Source organism: Idiotropiscis lumnitzeri, chromosome 10 (genome assembly GCF_059441095.1).
Source record: "Idiotropiscis lumnitzeri isolate Australia: NSW breed Sydney's pygmy pipehorse chromosome 10, RoL_Ilum_1.0, whole genome shotgun sequence".
NCBI lineage: Eukaryota > Metazoa > Chordata > Actinopteri > Syngnathiformes > Syngnathidae > Idiotropiscis > Idiotropiscis lumnitzeri.
This window is the reverse complement of record NC_142400.1, coordinates 3,875,677-3,897,222: the sequence shown is the minus strand read 5'-3', so window position 1 is coordinate 3,897,222 and position 21,546 is coordinate 3,875,677. Positions and strand designations below refer to the sequence as shown.

Genomic DNA, 21,546 nt, shown 5'->3' with positions numbered 1-21,546 from the left:
AAATAAATAGTGCTCTTAAAAAGTGTCTGCGAGTTTTTGACCTATTCACCGGCGGCGCGTGCTCTACAAACACTCACGTGGCAACAAACTCCAACCGATGGGTTTTACTCTTTCCATCAAAGGCTTAAAAATGTGATTGGAAAACTGTTGATTTTAAGAGGAAAATTTAATTTTTTTAAATGCATGCTTCTTGGTTTGTTTAGGGGATAAAATCAGTGCAGGTCTGAAATAAAAAAAAAAACTGCAAGTGCTAGTCCCCAACCACGCACTGGCAACCGGTGTTCCGGGGGGCGTGGCTAGCTAGCACTTGTTGCTACTAGTAACAGCTAGCTGCTAGCCGCCGCAGACGTTTGTCATCATACAATGACAGCGTGATTAACCAGCGGGTTGTTGGCGTCCTAAATTAGCGACAGAAAATGATATCATGGTGGCTTTGTGTTGGCGACTTTGTAATGTCAATTAAAACTGCGATAAAGCAAGCCAAACGGTCGAAAAACGGAAGTCAATGTGCCGTTACGCCACCACGAGAGCCAACTTCAAAGTAAAAGTGTACTAAGGCTATTGCATTGGCGGCAATGACTTAAAGTATTGTTTATTAAGCTTTATTTTGAAGTTAGCCATTGCCGGTGGCGTGTTCGTTGAGTATTTACATTTTCCTTGACATGTTTGTCCGAAGTGACGTGGTCGGGTAAAGAGACAAAAAAAAATCCTTAATGTTTAGTTTGAAGACGAGTCAGGCACTTAAAGCCAATGGCGTTTTCCATCCAACAGATTAAAAATGCTTGAAAGTGAAGGGATTGATTAAAATAAAAGCTACACACATTTTACATTCAACCTCAGCAAACTTTGGGTCAAATATGATTCCTAATCAATACGTTGCTTCTACTAAGAATAATGATAAGATATAATTCACATAAAGAACAAATTGTCAATTCATGCAATATGTCCACTGTAAACAGACTTTTATTTTGTACTGGCAAGCATAAACAATAGATAGCACTTGTGTTTGTTACCTTTGGCATTTTCAAGTTTGTTCTAGGCAGTACAAAACATGAAGAAATATAATCTATAGACAGGCATAACTAAATAAAACATTCTCAAGCACATCCCTGAGTAAAGGAAACTCCAAAATCAATAAATACGTAAAGCAATAATGACATTCCTTCATGATTATGACCCTGGCACAAGACAGTAAATTGGCTTTTTCAGCAAGAAGCGCCTCCGGCTGGGCCTGGCTCGTCTCTTTGTGCTGACCTCACTCATGCATGGGCGCGATTACTTCCCCAGCTCGTTTAAGTCGCATAAAAGCCTTTAATTAATAAGCACCCGTCCAATTGTGGGATCCCCTTCATGGTTAGCCGAGCGTCGCTTCCCCGGCTCCGTCGAGGCCAATCCTCTTAATTGAGAAGTGTCGCGACGAGCATCCGTAAACAGAAGGCGCAAAATAACATTAAGGCAGCCCTGTCTAGCCGATTTGCATTTTGCATTCCTTCTCGTCGGGTAAAGTCGTTTCCCATTTAGGTGTTGTCCGCACTCAGAAAACATTTGGAACTCGAAATATTTAAGCGCATGCCAAATCATCAAGTGGCACGATATAAATGCAACCAAAGTCATTTATAGAAAAGACACAAACTAGTGACTTGAAGGAGTCGTATAAAATGTAACAATATGAGGTGAAAACAAACAGTAAAATAAAATTGGGGGTGGGGGCGCCAAATGTAAACTAACAGGCTAGTTTAGCCAATCAGAAGTAAATTAAAGATCTAAAATGGTGGTTTGGGGAAAGGCCAAATCATAGCGGTAAATTTGAAAACAGAATGGCATCAAATTAAACAAAACGATTTAAAAAAGTGATCAATGGGGCAATAGCCATAACCAGGCCATTTTAGCCAATCAGAATGCGTAAGAAAGTAATTTCCACAAAAGGCACAAGAACAACAGTGTTACACTGAGGGAAAAAAAGGCATAATTTGTTTGGAGATATACATTAAAACACTTCATTGGCAGAAAAAAAATACAAAAAAAAAAAAAAAAAAAACATTCAACACAGTAACGCCAACCAGGCTTTTTTAGCCAATCAGGTGCAAGACATTTCCGGAAATGACACAAAGGGATACAATGGTGAATTAATGGAAGTGGGGAATGTTACATGCTACTTGGAAAGCCCAAAAAAGAAAAAAAAAGTAACAAAAAAATCAAAATTAAAAACAATATAAAAGTTAAAAAATCCAGCCCGTCGCAGACTATTTTGGCCAATCGAAAGGCTAGAAAATTTATGGTGAGACAAAATGAAAAAACAAAGGCCAATTGAAGAATGGGGCAATCCAGCATGCACAGACCTTCCTTAAAAAATATTTGAAAATAAATAATTTTTTTTTTTTTTACATAAATCTCAAAACAGGTGGCGTAACAAGTTCCAACATTAGCAGACTGCTTCAGCCAATCAGAAGGCTGAAAAAAGTGTCGGAAAAGACGCATGGGCAACAATGAAGAAGTGGCAAAATTATAACCTGTTTCGGCCAATCAGAAATCAGGGACAAAAAAAACATTTCTGGCGAAGACGGTAACAAAAATGTCCATAATGCCGTAAAAACACTTTCAAAAGTATTCCTTTAAAAAACAAAAAAACAACAACAACAAAAAAAAAACAATCCTTGCGTTCACATATAGTGCGTTCCAAATCTCCCCGGTGAAGCGAGTGACTAGAAGTGCACTGCGGTACGTTTAGTCGCGTTTAAATGATGAATCACGACAATCGTAAAGCTTTGCTCACTGAACTTGTCTGCTTTAAGGAGAATCCTGTCAAATGTGATGCATCGCTCGTGCTTCATCCACAAAGAGGCGGCTTTTTTTCTTTTCTTTCTTTTTTAAAGGACCAAGTAACATTTGTTGTTGTTGTTTGGGCGTTTTTCGCAACTCCCATTCGTCAGCTTGTTTGTTTGAGCGCAGAGACGAAGGCGAAGCGACGGAGTGCGACTCGTCTGCCGACATCTGTCATCACCTCGGCCTCCCTCGGTGAGCCTGATGCTGGAGACACAAACGCTTCATTGTTGACGCGCAACAAACCAGCGAGAGGAACACGGCAAAGGAGAAGAAGGAGGAGAAAAATGGCAACTGACAAGAAGCAGCGGTGCGCTTAAAAGCTGTCAAAAAGACGAACATTTTTTTTATTTTTTTTTTTTAAATGGCATGGTGAGAATTGCCAGTGTTGGAATAAACTCCGGACATTTATACTGTATGTACGGAATTTAAGTTTTTTTTTTCCATAGGTTGGTCGGTCCGGTTTATCTTTTCAAATGAGAGCTCGGTCCGGTACCCAAAATCCCCGACAGCATGTTGACAGCGGCGATTAAGTTCTGATCGGATTCAAAACCTCCGCGTCTGACTCAGAAAAAGTTTGTTACCGTGACTAGAATCCTCCGTTGCAATTTCATTTGAAAATTAAATAGAAAAAAATTTCCATGTAGTTAGAAGCAGACGTTTCGATTCGAAAGCAAATTATGAAACAGGGATTTTTCTTCTTGCATTTTTTTGACTGGTCACACGAGATCTTGTCGTTTAAAGTTGGAAAAAGTAAAAATATTAATATTTCCATTAACTCGTTTAATACCATTGACGGATAAATACGTCAAAGACGTCTTTTTTTTTTTTTTTTCTCCCCTGGCTGGTAGTGAATGAGTTAAGAATTAAGCCAATACAGTTACATTGATCATTTATTCAACATGATCAAAACATGAAGTACATCTGCCTTCACGCTTGTTGGCGCTGACTTTACTGCTTCCGCCATTTTGTTTTGATACGCTACTTTTGCGTCGTGACAAGATCTTGTGTGACGCGTCAAATCATGTCAATTTATGGGAAAAAGACGCAATTCAAAGTATCAGTATATGGTTTTATAAATCGATATTGGGCTTTGAAGAAAAAAAAAATCGATTAAAATTGATTTTTTTTAAACCCAGCCCGATCGTAAAATGAGCTCCCCTTGTAATTACTTTCAAATGACAGCGACTGAATTAACTTTCCCGTGTTCCTCACATCAGAAGAGAATTTGAAAAAAAAATTGAAAAGCAACTGACCTGCTGCGCGTGTGTGGCGTGGTCGGCATGACCGTGGGTTGTCCTGCCGTGGCCCGTGTGGGCGGCAAGGCCTCGGGTGCGAGCGTGGCCGTGCGCGACCACTTTTGCCGGGTGCTGATGGTGCCCGCCGTGCCCGGAGCGGTGCTGATTGCTTTTATGATGGCCGTGCGTCCTGGGAAGGCTCCGGAAGCGAGTGAGCGGGATAACGGGGGGAGGGGTGGGCGGTTGTGGCCCCGCAGGCGCAGACGTCGGTTGAGCTTGCGATCCGGAGTGAAGCAGGGCTGCTTGGGTTTGTTGTCTCCGGTTCTTGAAGGTCTGCACGCTCTCAGTGTGGGATTTAAGCGCCGCCTGGGTGAGGGCACTGGGTTGTCGCGGGTTTGAGACCGGGCCGACGCTGCGGGTTTGAGTCGCTTGGTTTTGCGCTCTGGCCGGCGCCGTCCTCTGTTGGGCTTGGAGGAGGTGGTTGGGATCAGCCATGGCTCTGGTATCCGAACTAAACGGGTTAGTTTGTTTGAAAGCAGTCTGTTGGCTTCTGAAAGGGTTGCTGCTCGGCGTGGTTTCCTGACTGGAGGTCGGTTGGATAGCAAGCGCAACCCTGGAGTCCCGCCTTTGCGTTGGCGGGCTTCGGTGCGAGTGGTTGGCGGGCTCCAGTTGCGGCACTCTCAGAGTGCGCGAGTCCCAAAAATCAGCCGAGTGGCTCCTCGTCCGGCCTTCCCGTCCCGCAGGGGCTGCGTCGTCCCGAAATGGATTTCGACCTCGGGGCTGTGTTTGATTTTGTCGCAACGGCGGGTGATTGGTGTAGTCTGTCGTTTCGGAGGTCAGTCCCCTCTGAGGCGCCCCGCTGGGATACGCCGGCGTCCCTCGCAGTTGATCCCACGGCATCTGCTGGTGGGAGGACGTGGCGCCAACTTCCTGTTGGTAAGTCTGCGTCTTGGCGTTGCGCTGATCTGTGTGGGAGTGCGTGTATCCTGTCGGGATCAGCCCCGGCTGAGCCTGAAAACCGCGAGAGGCCGACCCGTTCTGCGTTCTTCGATTGGACTCCCTCTCGTCGATTAATGGCGCCGCGTTATTCGTGGCTTCCCGCTGAGGGAAAGCGTTAAGGTTGACGTGAATGGCGGGCATGTGTGCGTTCCGCTGGGAACCTTGCGTCAAGCTCAGCTGGACCCCCGCCGGCTGCCCGTTGCCTTGAGCAGCCGCCGTCCGGATGACGATATTTGAATCGGCCCGTGCGAACGCCGGGTTGTCGACGCCGTCGAGCGGGTACGAGGACGCGTTGCGAGTGACGTCGCCGAGGAGCTCGTTTTGCCGCAAGCTGTTCAGCTGCAGCGCCTGCAAGTCGGCGAGTCTTTGGCGCTGGGCGGCGTTCAACGCTACCGGGCGGCGAGCTTGCGGGTTTGATTCAAAGACAGGAGGCTCGGGACCTAAGGCCGGATCCCTTGTGAGGGTTTCGCGTGGATCGAGAGGCTGAGGTGACGGGAGAAAAATGAGGGACGAGGGTTAGGTTGCACCGGCGCTGGTTAAAATCGATAGCGAATCATGTGCCAGCTGGCTTACTAGAGGCCGGGGATTTGAGTGGTTCTTCCGTACCATGATGGCGTCTCCTCGCCTTTGTCGCGCTGTAACAACACAGCGGCAAACGATTACCAGGAGAGCCGTATCCTCGACACAGCGATCGTGGTACATTCGCCGCAAGAGTTGTACAATAAATCCAGCATTTTGGTGAAAAGCATGAGCCGCATTTCATCAAATAAGCTCCAAAACGCGAATCTCAATTATAAGTAATTGCCTTGTCTTGAAAAACGGCCTTAGGGAAAACCAGGTGGTAACACTCCCTTTTTTAAAATTACACTCGCTCTATGACATGCTAGCACGTCGCCAAAGGACTCAGAGGCGGCGTTTAAAATCTTGATTCGGTCATAATTTGCTCGTGGGGGAAAAAAAAGACGCTAATTGTATTGAATAGTAGCAGAAAAATACATTTGAAGACGACTGAAAGAATATTATTTTTAAAAATGCATTTGTACCATGTCAAAACGTAATTTGTTGGTCTGCCCTCGGAGTCTAACTTCCAGAAGAGTATCTCCTAATTTCTTTTTTCGAACTGGATTATGTATCACAAAAAAAAAACGTTTTATGAGGAGGGGGGAAAAAAAAGGAATAAATGCCCTTACCTCGTCTCCTCAGCACGAGACACACCAGCAGCACGATGAGCAGCACCAGGATGACCAGCAGCAGAAAGCTGCCGATCACGATGCCCACCACTTCCCCGACGTCCAGGCAAGTGTCTGGAACATAAAATAAAAACAAGGCCTGTGATTTGATGGTGGCGATAATGTCAAAAACACAAGTTTTCTTTTTCTTTTTTTTTTTTTTTTTAAATGTAACTAATTCGCAGCCCGAAAATAAATGTGATTTTTGGCGTCTATATCCGTCAATGGCAGTGAATGAGTTAAGTATTTATTTTAATGTGGCCCAAACTCATCAAACGTATGACTTTGTGGTTGTGATAACATGACAACTTCTTTTTTTTTTTTTATAGAAGCGGTAAAAGGGTTTGCACAAATGCTCGTAATAGAGCAACGATATTCTTATGACTCCATGACTTTTTTAAAAAATTTTTATTTATTTATTTTTTAACACGGCCCCAATACAAATTTACACCACATGAGTTTAACAATGACAACGTTACTTTTGTACAAGTAAATCTTTATTCTATTTAAGGACTTTTATAGAGGTTGAAAACAGTTTATTTTCTTAAAATTAGAATAAAATTGAAATTTTAATACAGTTACGGTCACAAGATCCCCCCCCCCTTAATTTTACATCTGTTTCATTTTATTCAGTTTTACAACCTTTGTTGCGGTAAATGTTAGTATTGTGTGGTGGAAAAAATGTCTGTTAAAATATTTGAATGAAGTTACTTTACGAGGGGATGTTACAACGATCCTCCTAATTTTACCGGATTTAAATTGTTTCAATGTGACCCTGCGGATATTAAACGGCCATTTATAGTTTTGCGGTTGGGATCAGTTGGGGTGATTTTTGAGTTATGCAGGTAACAAAAAAAAAAAAAAAAACCTGCTTCGCCCTTTGCGCTTGGCAGCGGTAACAAACAAAGATAATGAGGCCAGAGAGAACAGATAAGAAGGAGGGGAGAGTGAGGAAGAAAAATAAATGAAACGAAAAGATGGAAGTGTCGGTGTGTGTGTGTGGAAGTCACCGAATGACTTTGACCACATTCCCGCCAGATCAATCTCCCAGAATGCATTGTGTCCCTCTGCTGTCACGAAGACAGATACGTAGAAGGTGGGGTAGCGGGGAGGGGGGGGGGGGCGTCTTAAAACCCAACGCCATCATTATTATCAACCTAGAGGTCAACCTTGGTCATAACTCACTCTCCACGGACACGTCCGTCGCCTGCTCCGACTCGCCGGCCGTGACGGCGTTGCGGGCGGTGCAGGAGTAGCGGCCGCTGTCTTCCGTGGACGACGTCCGGACGCTGAGCACGCCGCTGTCGGGCTGGGCCGACGCCACCGGCTCGCCGTCGCGTTGCCACGTGAAGAGGGCGGGGGGGAGAGAGTCCGACAGGCAGGTGAGACGCAAGAGCTGACCCGCCAGAACGTCGGCGCTGCCCACGCAGTCTTTGGGGGCGTCCTTGGTCAGGACTGGCGTGTCGGGTCCGTCTAGGGGGAATATAGGAGCTACATTATTAAAAATGTTTATGCCGTGCTACAAGAGATGAACAATTTGGAAAAAAAAGTTTTTTTTTTTTTTTTTTTTACTTTCAAGATTTTGATTTGATTGCAATTTAATAAGCAATTTTTTTTAAGGTGAAACAAAAGCAATAAATTAATCTGTAATATAATACAATATATATAATAATAGTATCTCAATGGCACAAAAAAATTAATTAAAAAAAAAAAAAAAAGAAAATGCACTGGTGCAAACAGCCTATTTATTGGTGGGAATAACCAAGAATGTCATCAATAATAATAACTAAAAAAAAAAAAATTCCCAGAATCAAGCAGAAAGATGATTTAGTAGTGGCGAATGCTAATGCGACTTATTTCTCCATAAAGCCCTCCCTGCAGTTGAGTAAACGGGCGTCGACGCGTCGTCTCCGTCTGGTGCAGTGATGGACACAGCAGGTTGTTATCAGCATCACAAAATACTCTTACTATTGATTTGTTTTCACCTCCAAAGACCAAGAAACTTTCTGGGTCGTTGAAGCCAATTTATGACCTCCACCAAAAAGCTTAATGTTTGCTTTAATTTGCTCAAAACAAAACAAAAAAAAAACTACGAATCAAGTGACCACTATCTGCAAGTAAATGAGGGGGCATCTTACCTATTTTTTTTTTTTTTTTTGCATTTTCAAGAATAATGACACAATTAAAAGAAAGGTTGTAAAATGAAGTGGGAAAAGGGCTTAATGTGGGGAAAAAAAGTTAAAAAAAAACTCTCGTATAAAAAGTCTGAAAGTTATGCGAGTTTAGAGAAATATCTCACGAAAAAAATCTATTAGAATAAAGTTAGAATTATAATGAATGTTCGGATTTTTTCTGAAGTTTACAAAACTATGCGCGCCACATGACAACTTTATGTGATGTAGATTCTGATTTTAAATTCAGAACTAAAGACTCGAGCACAAGTCAGGAATTTTTTTATACAACAATTAAACTACTAATTTGAAAAGAAAAAAAATAGAAGAAAAAAAACGCAATATTACGAAAATCGTCATAACATGACAAAAAAGTAATAGCAAGCAAACCAAAAAAATCAAAAATGTATGACAAAAAAGTTGCAACGTTAAATAAATTGTCGTAATTTTACAAATGATCTATTCGAGAAAATAGTTTGAATGCTACAAAAAAAATATTTAAAAAAATATCTTTTTTTTTTCTTCAGGGAAAAAAGAATGTTTCTCAATTAATCTATATGTGAGAGAATTCTTACTTTGGAGAAAGAAAGCCATAATGTAGGAGAAAATAATCTGTTGTGAAGCAAATTTGGAACTTTTAGTAGAAGTTGGACTGTTATGTGAACATTCAGAAAAAGAAAATTGTGGCTTATTAGAATGAATTACCTCATGTGAAATGAATGTACTTTTTGGCTTCTATATCCGTCAATGGCAACGAATGTAATCTTTTTAGCCAATAGGAAAAAAATCATCTATTTTGTGCTCACAAAAACCCATTAAAAAAATAAATAAATAAATAAACTGCACCAGTCTTCCCTTTGCCCTCCACAAACCATTTTATGGAACTCAAATAAACACACAGAAATGATTATCATGACAAGCATACGAGCAAACTCACAGAAGACGGTGAGACTCCGCGTGGCGGCGAGGGCGCTAACCGGATTGCTGACGGTGCACGTGTAATCTCCGGCGTCGCCGCGCTGGCCCGGGTTGATGACCAGCGATCCGCCGGCGATGGCGATCCTGCCGTCTTCCGAGATGGCGGCGCCATCCTTACCCCACTGGAAGGCGAGCTCGGTGCCACCTGATGTGCACAACAGCGTGACGTTCCCCCCTTCCGTCGCCACCGACGGCACTGAGAGTGTCACGCCAGACACGGCATCTATTCAAGAAACATCGTGAATTTGTGACGAGCAAGTTGATACAAATAAAGCTGTGATATGGCGGGTTCAGTACAAAAGGGCTTTGTGGTGAGGATACATCACGCACGCAGGTGCGTCCACAGATGGTGGAAAAAAAAAAAAAAAAAGAGCAGAGGAATGAGTGGCGCAGAGATGCTGGCTGGCGATCGGCCTGAGTTTAATCACCGCAACGGGGGAGGTGAACCTCAAGGATGAACTGCAAATATCAAGTACGTATTGCTTCAAGTGGTCGCTGGGTGTTAAGTCAACTCAACAAGGGCTGTGATTGGGAAGGGAGGCCCAAATAAATACTTGATTTGTTCAATCAATCACATTGAGGACATGCTTCGTCGTGGTTGTGTAAAAAAATTTAAAAAATAAATTAAAAAAAAAAAGTGATATTGTATTTTCCAGACTATAAGCCGCTATTTTTGTCCTCGGTTTTGAACCATGCAGCTAAAAGAACAGCGCAGCTTTTCTGAGGATTTTTCTTTCACCACTAGGGGCGCTCTATAGTTCAGAAAATACAGATACCTTCAAATAAGGCAATATCGGCCTGCGAGTATTTTTAATTTGGACACAGTGAGGATGACCTTGAGTGTTCTGAAACTTGACTTAATAAAAACAATTATAAATTACAATATATTATTATTGTCACCATTGTAATAATTTCATGTTTTTTTTTTTTTACTAATAATAGTATTTTTAAAGGCAACTTTCAGTGCTGATCAACTACAACTAAACCAAAACACTGTTTGAAAAGACTCTTTGACGACGCTAACAGTCTGTCTTTCGTTCATACAAGGCATATATTGTCATATAATTTCTTCTCCCCAATTATGTGGATGGAGGAAATGATCCCGAACGTCTCTAATGTGATGGCCGCTGTTTTCTAGTCGCCTTGCTGACTCAACTGCAAGCGGCCGGCATTTTCGGAGTGGCGCGGGCCAGACGCACAAGGACGCGACACGTGCACGCTCTTTGGCGAGCGCGCACGTCGCAACCTTTTCGGCAATAATTTACTCCACCCGTCACCCCATTAGCGACGGCGCAGGGAAAGCGAGGCGGGCTCGACGACGGCACCGTGGGCTGATCACAATAGACGCTGCGCTGGGCCGGCCTTTATGGAAATCAAGCAAATAGTGCATGTAAATATGATACAAAGTAAGCGATGACACATCGGCGAGTGTGCGCTGCATATCAATTGAGTGAGGACGGGAAATAATCCGCACGAAGACTAGGTGACATGAGCGCAACAATGCGAGTGTGTCACGATGAATGTGTTATACAAGTCATAACCACTACCTTGGACAATCAAAACAAACAGAATCAGTCAAAAGAATCGAAATCCCAAAAATGTCCAGGCTACATTGTACGCCTCGTGATTCATGTGATATGGCTCGCGTCGGTTATGCATGATAAGTGTCACAAGGGCTGGGAAATTAATCAAAATTCAATTACGATTATTACACTCAATGATTACAAAATTGGCGTAATCGTAAAAAAAAAACACGATTATATAAAATATATATATATATATATATAAGCCATGTCTAATACTAAAGTGAGTATAAGTGAGTTCACGTGGAAACCAAACTCAATTTCTTTTTTTTAATTTTGAGATAAAATAAATGAGATTTGCCTTAATATTGTTTGCTTTTCTATATATTTTTTGGTTTCATACCAGAAATAAATTTTAAAAAATCGTTTGAATAATCGGTATTTCAATTACGGACATCACAGTGGGCGAGTGGTGAGCATGACGCCCTCTCACACTCCTGCCTTCCTGTGTGGGCTTTGCATGTTCTCCCAGTGCCTGCGTGGGTTTTCTCCGGGTATTCCGGTTTCCTCCCACATTCCAAAAACATGCATGGCAGGTCGATTAAACACTCAAAATTGCCCCTAGGTATGAGTGTGAGCCCGGATGGTTGGGTTGTTTGTCTATGTGTGCCCTGCGATTGGCTGGCAACCAATTCAGGGTGTACCCCACCTACTGCCCGAAAATAGCGGGGATAGGCTCCAGAGTCCAGACCCTCGTGAGGAGAAGCGGTGCAGATAATGGATGGATGGGTGATTTCAATTATTACTAAAATAATCGCGATTAATACTTTTTTTTTTTTCATAATCCAGCAGCCCTGTCACCTTGCACAATCGGAAAAAAAAGACCCAGAAAACAGAAATAAAAATCCACAGCCTGACATATGTGCAATGTCCTATCATATCAATTCTTTCCGACTAATTAACTAAATAATGCTTTCTTTTGTCCGTCCTTACCAAAAACCCTGAGCGGAACCGATCTGGAGTTTGGCGTCAGCCCCGTGGAGGCGAGCGGGACCACCTCCACCGTGTACGTGCCGGCGTCGCCCAGCTGGGCGCTTCCGATGCGGAGCTGCGTGGCGGTGATGGTGACGCGGCCGCGGAACTGCGGCACCTCGTTGATGACGGGGGAGCCGCCGGCGAACAGGCCCAGCGTCACGCCCTCGTACAGCCACGTCATGGACAGCACGTCCGGCGTGGTCAGCGCCGTGAACTGAATCTCGGCGCCGCTGAGCACCAGCACGGGGTCAGTCTGGAATTGGATCTGGATCTGGTCCTGCGCCCGCACCAGGACTGGAAGGCAAACGTGATGGTGGGAAGTTGGATTAGTAGCGATAACATTTTCTTGTGGATTAAAATGAGATGCTTGCCTACAGTGCATTCGTGGTACAGTGTTTAACTTATTTTTACACTTTTAACACAGCTTTTATGATTATTACATTTTAACCTCGGAATAGATCATTTCTGTAGACGTAACTTTTCCTCCATTATGTGATGAGCAGAAACAAATGTAATCACCGCAGCAATTATCCTGACCTAGTTGTTTAATTATAACATGCAAGCAATGTCCCCATAGCGTCCATATACGAGTGCGTATTTACACAAAGTCGAGTACAAAGAACAAGCACAATTCACATTCAGGAATGACTCTAGCGTCCAATTACTTTCTATTTTCATAGCCAAGTTAATGACTCTGCATTATTTATTATTTCAAAGAAGCTCGATTAGACGAAAAGGTAAAACAGACTTTGGCAGAACGTCCTCCGACTGCGTGTGGGCTCAATCACCATTTTGCCAAATCAATTTTCAATAGGCAGCGGGGAAAAATGACTATTTAATTAAATGAGAATGTCAGAGATTATGACTTGAATGATTATCTCTCATGCATGAACGGCGGGCGCCGGACGAGGAGCAAATTGAAATCTAATTTCAAATTCCCGGCACCTAATTTTCTACGCCCGTTTGCTTTGCAAAGCAAACGGGCGGATATATTTGATGTTCTGTATTGTTTGTTTTTTTTCCTATGTGGGTGGAGTGCATCAGGTAGTGTGGGTTAAAAAAATTATACATTTTGCATGGTTTTAAAGGCATGAAACGCTCAATTAGAGGAGGGGATCTTGTTGCTTGTTCCGATGCCTCAAAATTAAATTTTGCCTTTCGCATGTCCAGAAAATTGAGTAGACAACAAAGAATTGTCTAATATATTTATTACAATAAATATATGGTAATACCACAACAAAAAAATTAATGCTGTAATTATTCGCAGGACAAATAATTAAAACAAATAAAAGTAGTTTTTTTTCCACCAAGTTTCTTGAACAACAAAATTCTGTTTATTTTGGCACCTGAAAGCGATGTGTCGCGTTCAATGTCATACGTTTCGTTTGGCGATGGCAAATACGTCTGGACTGCACATAAACATTCAAATCGTCAGCATTCTTAAACTAGCTCAACGAGGATACTACATTATCAATGAGCGATAATTACAACCATTAATGAGCTAAACGGCGTTCAAATGGTTAAACAACCTCCGTTTCGATAATGAATTTTCTAATTTTCGAGCTAGGGTGAGACATTGAAGGCATCAAAAGAGAATGCGGTTGCGCTGGTTTGGGAGGGAAGACACTTGAAAGGGAAATCGACTTTGCGGTTCCAAGGCTTTTTTTTTCACCTACTGTGGACGTGTTTGAAATACCACGCAGCTCGTCTTGTTTTCTTCCCACGTCACCGACTCCAAGGCCATTTGGGGGCTCTTTTTGAAAGCTAGAGCAAAAAAAAAGTGTCGTGTTTTTTGTGTTACCTGCCAGTGAGAGCGCAACGAAGAAGGCCACAAGTTGTCTCATGTCGCCAGTCAGGACGCCCTGTGGGCAAAGCGGACTTTTTTTTCAACAGCAAAAATAAACGCGACAATAACAGGTTTTGTGATGCATCCCAATTGGAATCAATGCAGTAAGTTACGAATTTTCGTGAATGTGTCATTAAAACAAACAGACGCTCCCTCTTTTGCCCAGGTAATAAGTATATTATTAACTTACCCGCGCTCGTTGATTTCATGAGCATTTTGGTACGTGATTAATGTCATACTCAGTTTCGGGATGCTAGGCTACTGACGTCAACTTCCTGGTTGTCCACCCCTTCCACCTGTCACTGATGCACCTGTTCTCTTAAAGGGCCAGTAGTAACCTTGTAACGCGAGCTCACCGATGTGCTTATGATGTGCGGCCATGTTGGTGGGGGCAACGCTCCCATCAAAGGAATTCATCCACATTGAAAATGAATCTTAACTTGCTGATTTGTCACCAGATTTTCATGAGGTTTACTATTGTTATCAACACCAATGCATGTGCTGTTATTATAGAAAATATTATTAAAAATATGCCCCCTTTATATATTTTTTCTGTATTTATAAGTCCCACAGAGCCCAATGTATTTTTTCCCATGACTCAAAGCTTTAAGAATGTTAATTAAATGGATTTATTATAAGTAACGCAAATTATTTCTAACACTTCAATATTTATGAGTAAGCAGGAAAGTATTCTAGCGCCAAGCCGTATGGTTAGAAAAAAAAAAAAGAAAAAGTGAGCGAGCAAACAATTTGTCTGCTGCAAAGCTGCACTGTAGGCAATGTTGACTCTTAATCGCCTTCTTCCCAAACGCTTCCTGCCAGCCGGCTGAGGCATTATGTGAGAGGAACAAGGTCAAAGGAAGAAGCTGTTCAATTATTAAAACGCAGCCAGACTCTTTTGCTTTGTTTTGCTTTGCTTTCTCCAATGCCCTTCGATGCGGTGCGTTGATTTAATGATAAACATGCAGTACATGGAAACGAGTATACGCGAGCGACTGATGTGTTTTTTTTCCTTCCAGCAGGAGGGCAACATTCCTGAAAAGAGGAGTTGTACATCGGCATTTTTCATTCAAAGGTTTGTTTGAATTTACGATTGTTTTTTTTCAGTTGGCAAGGAATTTTCTTGTTCAACATTAATGTAGGAAAGTGTGTGTCCAGAAAAACAAAAACATTGTAATCTCGGAAAAAAAAAAAAATAATCGAACCCACGATCTCTGCACTGTGAGGCCATCGTGCCGCCCCATTCAAACGACGCGACACAAAATTTTATCCATCGCTCACCTTGTCGTTAAAATTGGATTATTTCATTTATAATGGAAGACGAATGTTTCACAACAAGTCCCGACTGACCGTGAAATAAACTACTCGACGAAAATGACGAGTGATTTTAATTTGTTAAAATATGAATATCTTTTAAAAAAAAAAAAAAACGCTGTAAAAATGTTTCATAATCGTCTTGAAATTTCTCACACGACCGAACGTGGCGGATTGCGCGTTGTTGATTTTCGCCATGGTTACCGCATGACATTGTTCATCCAAACAAACTGACACCCTCCAGGAGAGCCTGCGTGCTCTCAGCTTGTGTGCCAGTGCCCCCCGCCGGTTAAAAGCAGCAATAATGGCGCTCAGTGGGAGTGAGAACCTATGTGATTGTTGATGAAAACTCTGCGAGCGCGTTCCAAATAATCATCATAATCGCTCGTTCCCGTGCCCCCCCCCTCGTCAATAAGTGATGTCATTATGCCTCACGCTCACTCGCTGGGGAGGCGGTTGACAAAACAGTCTAATCTCCCGTAATGGCCGCAACCGCCGCTTGGCCGATACGTCCTCACAAAGATTCCCAAGAGAATCCGGACACACGGGGAGAAATTCACGTATGACTCCTTTTTTTTTCTTTTCCAGAAAATGAGACTATATGTATTGTTCCTGCACGGGAGAGATAACGAGGCAAGAGCACAAAGACTATTTTACGGCTTCCAAGTCGTGCATTGTGGCCGGTTTCCCTTCCTAAGAATACTGCAATCGACGAGCGGGGCAGGAACGCGGCCTTTCACCCAAAGTTCGCCAGTTCGCTTCTGACGACCGCACGGCAACATTTTCACAAAATTGCGAGTCAGTCCGGCTTTGAATATCTTAAGAACATTAATTTTCGATAATATTGATGGTATTAAAAAAAAATAAAAAATCAGAGCAAATCCATAGGGTGAAATTTAAATTCATATGACGAGCTGTGAGAGAAATTTCAAGTCAGTCAGACTTTAAAAAAAAAAAATTTTTAGAAGCCGGAGCAAGCTGTGAGCTTTTGTTGCTTTCGGAGGAGCGCTCGTTTTAACAATAGAGATGTCTGCTTGGAGGCCAGCGGAAGCGAGTATTGGACAGGAAAGAGAGGTGGAGTCCAGCGCGAGGAAACGGCTCGAAAACAAGGTGACGCCTTGCTCGAGCTGTGTGGCCCGATAACTTTTTGAGCAGCTCAGCGGCGTCCATCTCCATGCGACGTTTCTGGCTCTGCGCTGAGATTTTTGGGGGACTTTAGCACGCTGACTGTCGGGAAGGTGAAGAGGGATCATTTTGGGAAGGTGGGTGGATTTTCAGGCTTTGCAGCCATGAGGTTGAAGGCTTTCACCATTTTTCACGCTGGCGGCGAGCCTGTGGAAGTTGCAATGGCGCCAAGCGGCGTTGTTCTCCTTGGCTATGCGGCGGTTAAACTGAATGAAACAAATAGTCCTCGGAATTTGTTTTGAATCAGTGTACCGTTTTATGTTAGTGGGGTCGTGGCAAATCCAAGCCAACGAAAACTTTGTGAAAGGGAAAGGCATGTGAGAAATTTTAAGTCAATCAAAATTCAATGGATTGACTCGAAATTTCACAAAAATGTCTTACGATTAGTTTATTGTTGCTTTTTAATTTTCTGTTGGTACTTTACACTACGAATTATATATTTAAAAAATAGGGCTCTCAAAATTTAAGCGTTAACTCTGGAGATGAATTATTTTTTGTAATTAACGCGATGAAATATTTTAACTCAACTCAGTTTTATTTTTCAAAAATTAATTAGCATATTTTGCAAAGCCAAATTCAAACACTGGACCATATTAGCTGTGTAGCACACTTGCTCAAGTTAACATTGGGCCTTGCAAACCGACACTGCTGGAGTGTTGCTTTGCTAAATGTACTGTAGAAGTTTTGAGAATTGTTTCAAAGAAAAATTCCTGTGAAGATGACTTAGATCGTATTCAAAAATCAAAGAAAGCGATGAGAACAGTCTTTGATTTAAAATACACTTCATAATTGGTGATTTTACATTAATATATTAATTAATATATAATTAATATATTATTCAAGTAAAGTCTTAAAAGCTTCACAAAAAAAGTAGTAGTAGAAAAAATGTAACTAATCACAATTAATTATTTAGATAAAAAAAAAAATAAATCACTTGACAGAATCACTTTTCCGGAACATAAGACGCACATGCATATAAGCCGCGGCAACCCTTTTTGAAAAAAAAAAAAAAAAAAGATGTACAAGCCGCAGTTCTTCTCTATGTTGAAAAAAACGAGTTGTTTACTGCATGTACAGAACAATTTTGTACTGTGAATGCACATAAAGGTACATAAACGGATTTAAAAAAACACTGAATTTAAAAACTAAATAAATAAAAAAATCAAGATTTATTTAGCGTATTTTCTGAGCGCCCCTACCGGTGAAAGAAAAATCCACAGAAAAGCCGCATGGTTCGAAATCGAGGAAAAAAAGTAGCGGCTTATAGTCCGGACAATACGGTATCTTTTTTTTTATTTTTTTTAAAGCGTTGAAATTCTGGGTGCGAAACTGAGACAGGAAATTCTTTTCTCCATTTTTTTATGTATGCCAAGATGAAATATTCTGCTGATTATGAATACAGTCATGGCGTAACGTTGATATATGCACGTGTGTTTCCACACCAGCCGGCGTCATGGGTCGACTGGACTTCCTGTGCTGGAGAGCTGCCACACTGCTGCTACTGTGTAAGTGATGTACGACTTGTTTTGCTCATGTTGACTATTGTCCCGTGTCCTAAACACACTTAATTTGCTCCACCCTGTGGCCCTTCAGCACGTTTTGTATGTCGTGGAACATTATTGGGAACGTTTGCCTCACGGGCCAATGGAATCAGAATCAGCAGCAAATCTTTTAGCTCAGGGGGATGCTAACCATAGAACAGGAAAAGGAAATTTCTCTGAGAATATGAGCCGTATAATAAGTAAATCAACGGCACCTCTTTATACAAAAGACATCAAATGTGCCAATAAACATGATTAAAAATTTTTAAAAATCTATTATTTTATTATTTAGCATATGTTTTGTTATTTTGGCATATTAATGAATATGGTGTTCCTTGTGTGTAGTTCCCAGCGGTGTGGAGAGTATATCGGTGCACATTCCCAACGAGGAGCCCGTGTACGTCATCCCGGGCACCACCCTGGTCCTCCGGGCCCACATCCAGTACGACTCTCCGGACGAGCTGGCGGCCGTCACCTGGGAGCGGGAGCCCGAAAGCGGCGCCCCCGACGGGCGGGCTGCGCTGGCCGCCTGCCCCGGTGGCGGCCCCCCGCAGCCCGTCCAGTGCGCCGCCAACCGGCCCAACGTGCACGCTATTGTGGAGCAACAGGACAGCGTCCTGCACGTCAGCCAGTACGCAAAAGCCGACGCGGGCGTCTACGTCGTCACCGTCACGGGCAAGCCGGGACAATCCAGCACGGCGCGCGTCATTGTCAGAGAATACGGTGAGCTTGGATGTTGTAGGAGGATTCTAGTTTAGGGAACACGACTACTAGTTGAAATTAAAAAAATTAAAATTATAGAAGCTTCTTGCGTAACATACTTTTTGGGGAAAAATATAAAATATGTCTTAGAATTTTACAATTCAAATAATCACACAAATATGAAAGCACAAAATAAATTATTTTTAATAAATTTTTATAACTATTTGTAATATCTAGTAGAAATTTTTTTTTCACATTTAATGCAAGGCATTTTCATGTATGTAGTGCATTTCACACAAGATAACTCAAGGTATTTCACATAATTAAAAGAACATTTACAATTTTTTTTTAAACAAAATAGTTCAAGAAAAAAGTAAAGTACTATATATTTAAGTAAATTAATTTTGTAGGATTTTATGTTTCCTCTTTTTAAGAATAATTTGTATTTTTATATTTTTTAATGGTCGTAAAAATAAATACATTAGCATTTAAATCTCAATGATATAATTTTGCAGGATTTTATTTAGCATATTGAAAGGGTTTTTGTAATTTTTTTTGTATATGTTTTTTAAATTTATTTTTTTATTCCATTTTATTTTTGACACTTTTTGGAGACAGAATTGAAGAATTTTCTTTAATTTTAAGATTATACATTTGCATCGTTATCTAATTATTTTGCATTTAGATCTTTCAGTGTATGATTTTTGCGAGATTTTGTAGGATTCTTTTCATAATTTTTAGGCAAATGATAATTATATATTATATTTTATGTTTTTATACAAGTATTTTAAATGATTTATTTTATTTTTGGGTTCTGTAGTTGCATTTTGTGATTTAGTGTTATTTTTTTTTTTTAGGAAAATGGATTCCATTACATTTCAGTTTGTAATACCATTTGAAGGTCAATCACCATTTTTTGATTACTTTCAATGCAGCATTACAGAACGATATTTTGATCCAATGTTTGCACATTTGCTTAATTTTTGATTTTCACTGGCAATAGCATTTCGGTGATCAAATGTGACAAGAACAAAATCCAACTTTACCTTTTGATTTTGGCGCAGAGGCGGTGCACCACGTGTCGGTGAGCATCAACGTGTCGCACTCGACGTTGGTGTGCGGCGAGGCGTGGGGCACCGAGCCTCAGTTCAGCTGGCTGCACGAGCGCGATGCCGTCACCCGCACCGTGGGCCACGTTTCCTCCGACGGCGCCACCCTGGTGGTCACCAAGGTGCCCATTTGCGGCCACTTCACCTGCGTGGTCAGCAACAAGCTGGGCTACAGTTCCGCCACCTACACGGCCGGTAAGGAAACACATTTTAGATTCAACGCAGAGCAAAGACGATTGGCTGATTTTCTTTTTTTTTTTTTTTTTCACTGAGCAAACAGAAAGAGCTAATGTCGGCCGATTAATCGGTCGGGGCCTTGTTTTAACCTGGTGAAAAACCTGAAAAGTGGCAGCGTTGCCTTTCTGTCCTTCCTTTCCTGCCCTCCTTCCTTGCTTTCATCCTTCCTTCTTTGCATACTATCCTTGTTTTGTTCCTTCCTTCTGGGCAGCAACGTCTTATTTTTTCCCCCGTCCTGTTGCACAGCACCGTGTGAACCGAGCGGCGTCAGCGGCTCAACAGTGGCTATCATTTGTCTGGTGGTGCTGCAGATCGTAGGAGGAGGCGTCGCATTTCTACTCTGGAGGTACACACACACGCAAAAATAAACACTACAGTGGGTGCCTTGAGATACGAGCGGCCGTATCGATAGATGGGCTAACAGAACTAACATGAATATTACGGCATTTTTGCAACCTTTGACTTTGACCACTCGCGGTAGAGAGATAATACAACATACTAGCAGGAATGTATTCTTTATCATCTGCGTTAAATGATCACATCGCTTCGCCTTTAGTCCACTAACTGTATGCTAACGCTAATTAGCATCTATGATGTGCTGCTTTCAATATTTAGGCAACAGATTGAACACAAGCGTTGCGGCAACATCCGTCGACAGACAATATTAACAGTATTCAGTCATCCAGTCTGTCATTACTTCATGTTTTTATATAGGAAAATATGAGAGTCCTATTTTTCTTCATTAAGATACACATTTTGGGGGGGGGGGGGGGGGGGCGTCAAAGATTAATGGCATTTCCTGTTCATTTCAATGGGAGAAGATTAATTCAAATGTGTGTTTTGCGTGGAGTATTATCCTGCCATTTTTGTGTGTGCTTGTACCGGCTTTGTTTTTTTTTTGTTTTTGTTTTTCCATCCCAGGAGGTTCCGGAACAGGAACCGAGGAGACCGGCTGCGAGAACATATGGACGACAACATTTAAAAAGTGCCAAAAGCAAATGTACAGAATGAATTTCAAGGGGAAGGCTGTCTATTGTCATCAGCAGGACGTGTTGGACAATATCACGAGTGTATTAGTCTGGATCTACACTGCCTCCTGCTGGGCCACACTTGACACTGTGTGTTTAAGACAATCAGTCAACTACTTGGGAACACCAAATATAACGTTAGAAGCCACAAACGTTTGTATATAACACACACAGATGTGGAAAATTGCAGTTAAGGATTTTTTGCAAGAGGCTACGTGGAAATTCTCAAATGTTTCTATGGAAAAATAAAGCACAAATGCACCAATGTCTTTTGTGTCACAATACGTTGACAGAAGAATGTGTTTGCTTGTTTTCAGAGTTGAAATTGTTCAAAGTGCTTTTTTTTTTTTTAGAGAGTCATTTTATAAAATATGAAGGACAATTTTAGTAGTCACAGCACGGTTACCTAGCTGAAATGAAATGAAGTTCCGTCATAGGCCTACATGTCAATTAATTTTTCATACTTTATGGTACAGTAACATTATGGAGTTTGAACATCAACACTGCCAATAGACAAAAATAAAAAAAATATATACTTAATTATTCAAATAAAAAGGTATTGCACATTTTGCAGTTAAAAAAAAATCGCAC

At 41.7% G+C, this 21,546-nt stretch overlaps 2 protein-coding genes across 6 annotated transcripts; one reads left to right on the top strand and one right to left on the bottom strand.

The window, feature by feature from the left end:
- Window positions 1-945: 945 nt before the first annotated feature.
- On the bottom strand, window positions 946-14,125 carry LOC148328659 (uncharacterized). 2 transcript variants are annotated; one of them, XM_088307332.1, is made up of 9 exons: window positions 14,030-14,125; window positions 13,795-13,855; window positions 11,952-12,287; window positions 9,395-9,658; window positions 7,472-7,759; window positions 6,248-6,361; window positions 5,631-5,692; window positions 4,077-5,540; window positions 946-3,027 (listed from the first exon to the last, which is right to left on the bottom strand). In XM_088307332.1, exons 2-9 carry the CDS (start codon window positions 13,835-13,837, stop codon window positions 2,998-3,000), a joined length of 2,601 nt encoding a protein of 866 aa, XP_088163458.1. In that variant the 5' UTR covers window positions 13,838-13,855; window positions 14,030-14,125; the 3' UTR covers window positions 946-2,997. The 2 variants fall into 2 exon arrangements, with proteins under 2 accessions (XP_088163458.1, XP_088163459.1); XM_088307333.1 differs by having other exon boundaries at window positions 5,664-5,692.
- LOC148328658 (uncharacterized) lies at window positions 13,564-21,221 on the top strand. Of its 4 annotated transcripts, none has more exons than XM_088307335.1 (7): window positions 13,564-13,943; window positions 14,862-14,914; window positions 17,784-17,843; window positions 18,225-18,602; window positions 19,646-19,885; window positions 20,174-20,273; window positions 20,849-21,221. In XM_088307335.1, the coding sequence occupies exons 1-7, from the start codon at window positions 13,939-13,941 to the stop codon at window positions 20,907-20,909; spliced, it is 897 nt and encodes a 298-aa protein (XP_088163461.1). In that variant the 5' UTR covers window positions 13,564-13,938; the 3' UTR covers window positions 20,910-21,221. The 4 variants fall into 4 exon arrangements, with proteins under 4 accessions (XP_088163461.1, XP_088163460.1, XP_088163463.1 ...); XM_088307334.1 differs by having other exon boundaries at window positions 13,566-13,943; window positions 14,859-14,914; XM_088307337.1 differs by lacking the exon at window positions 13,564-13,943 and adding an exon at window positions 14,623-14,779.
- The last annotated feature ends 325 nt before the right edge of the window (window positions 21,222-21,546 follow it).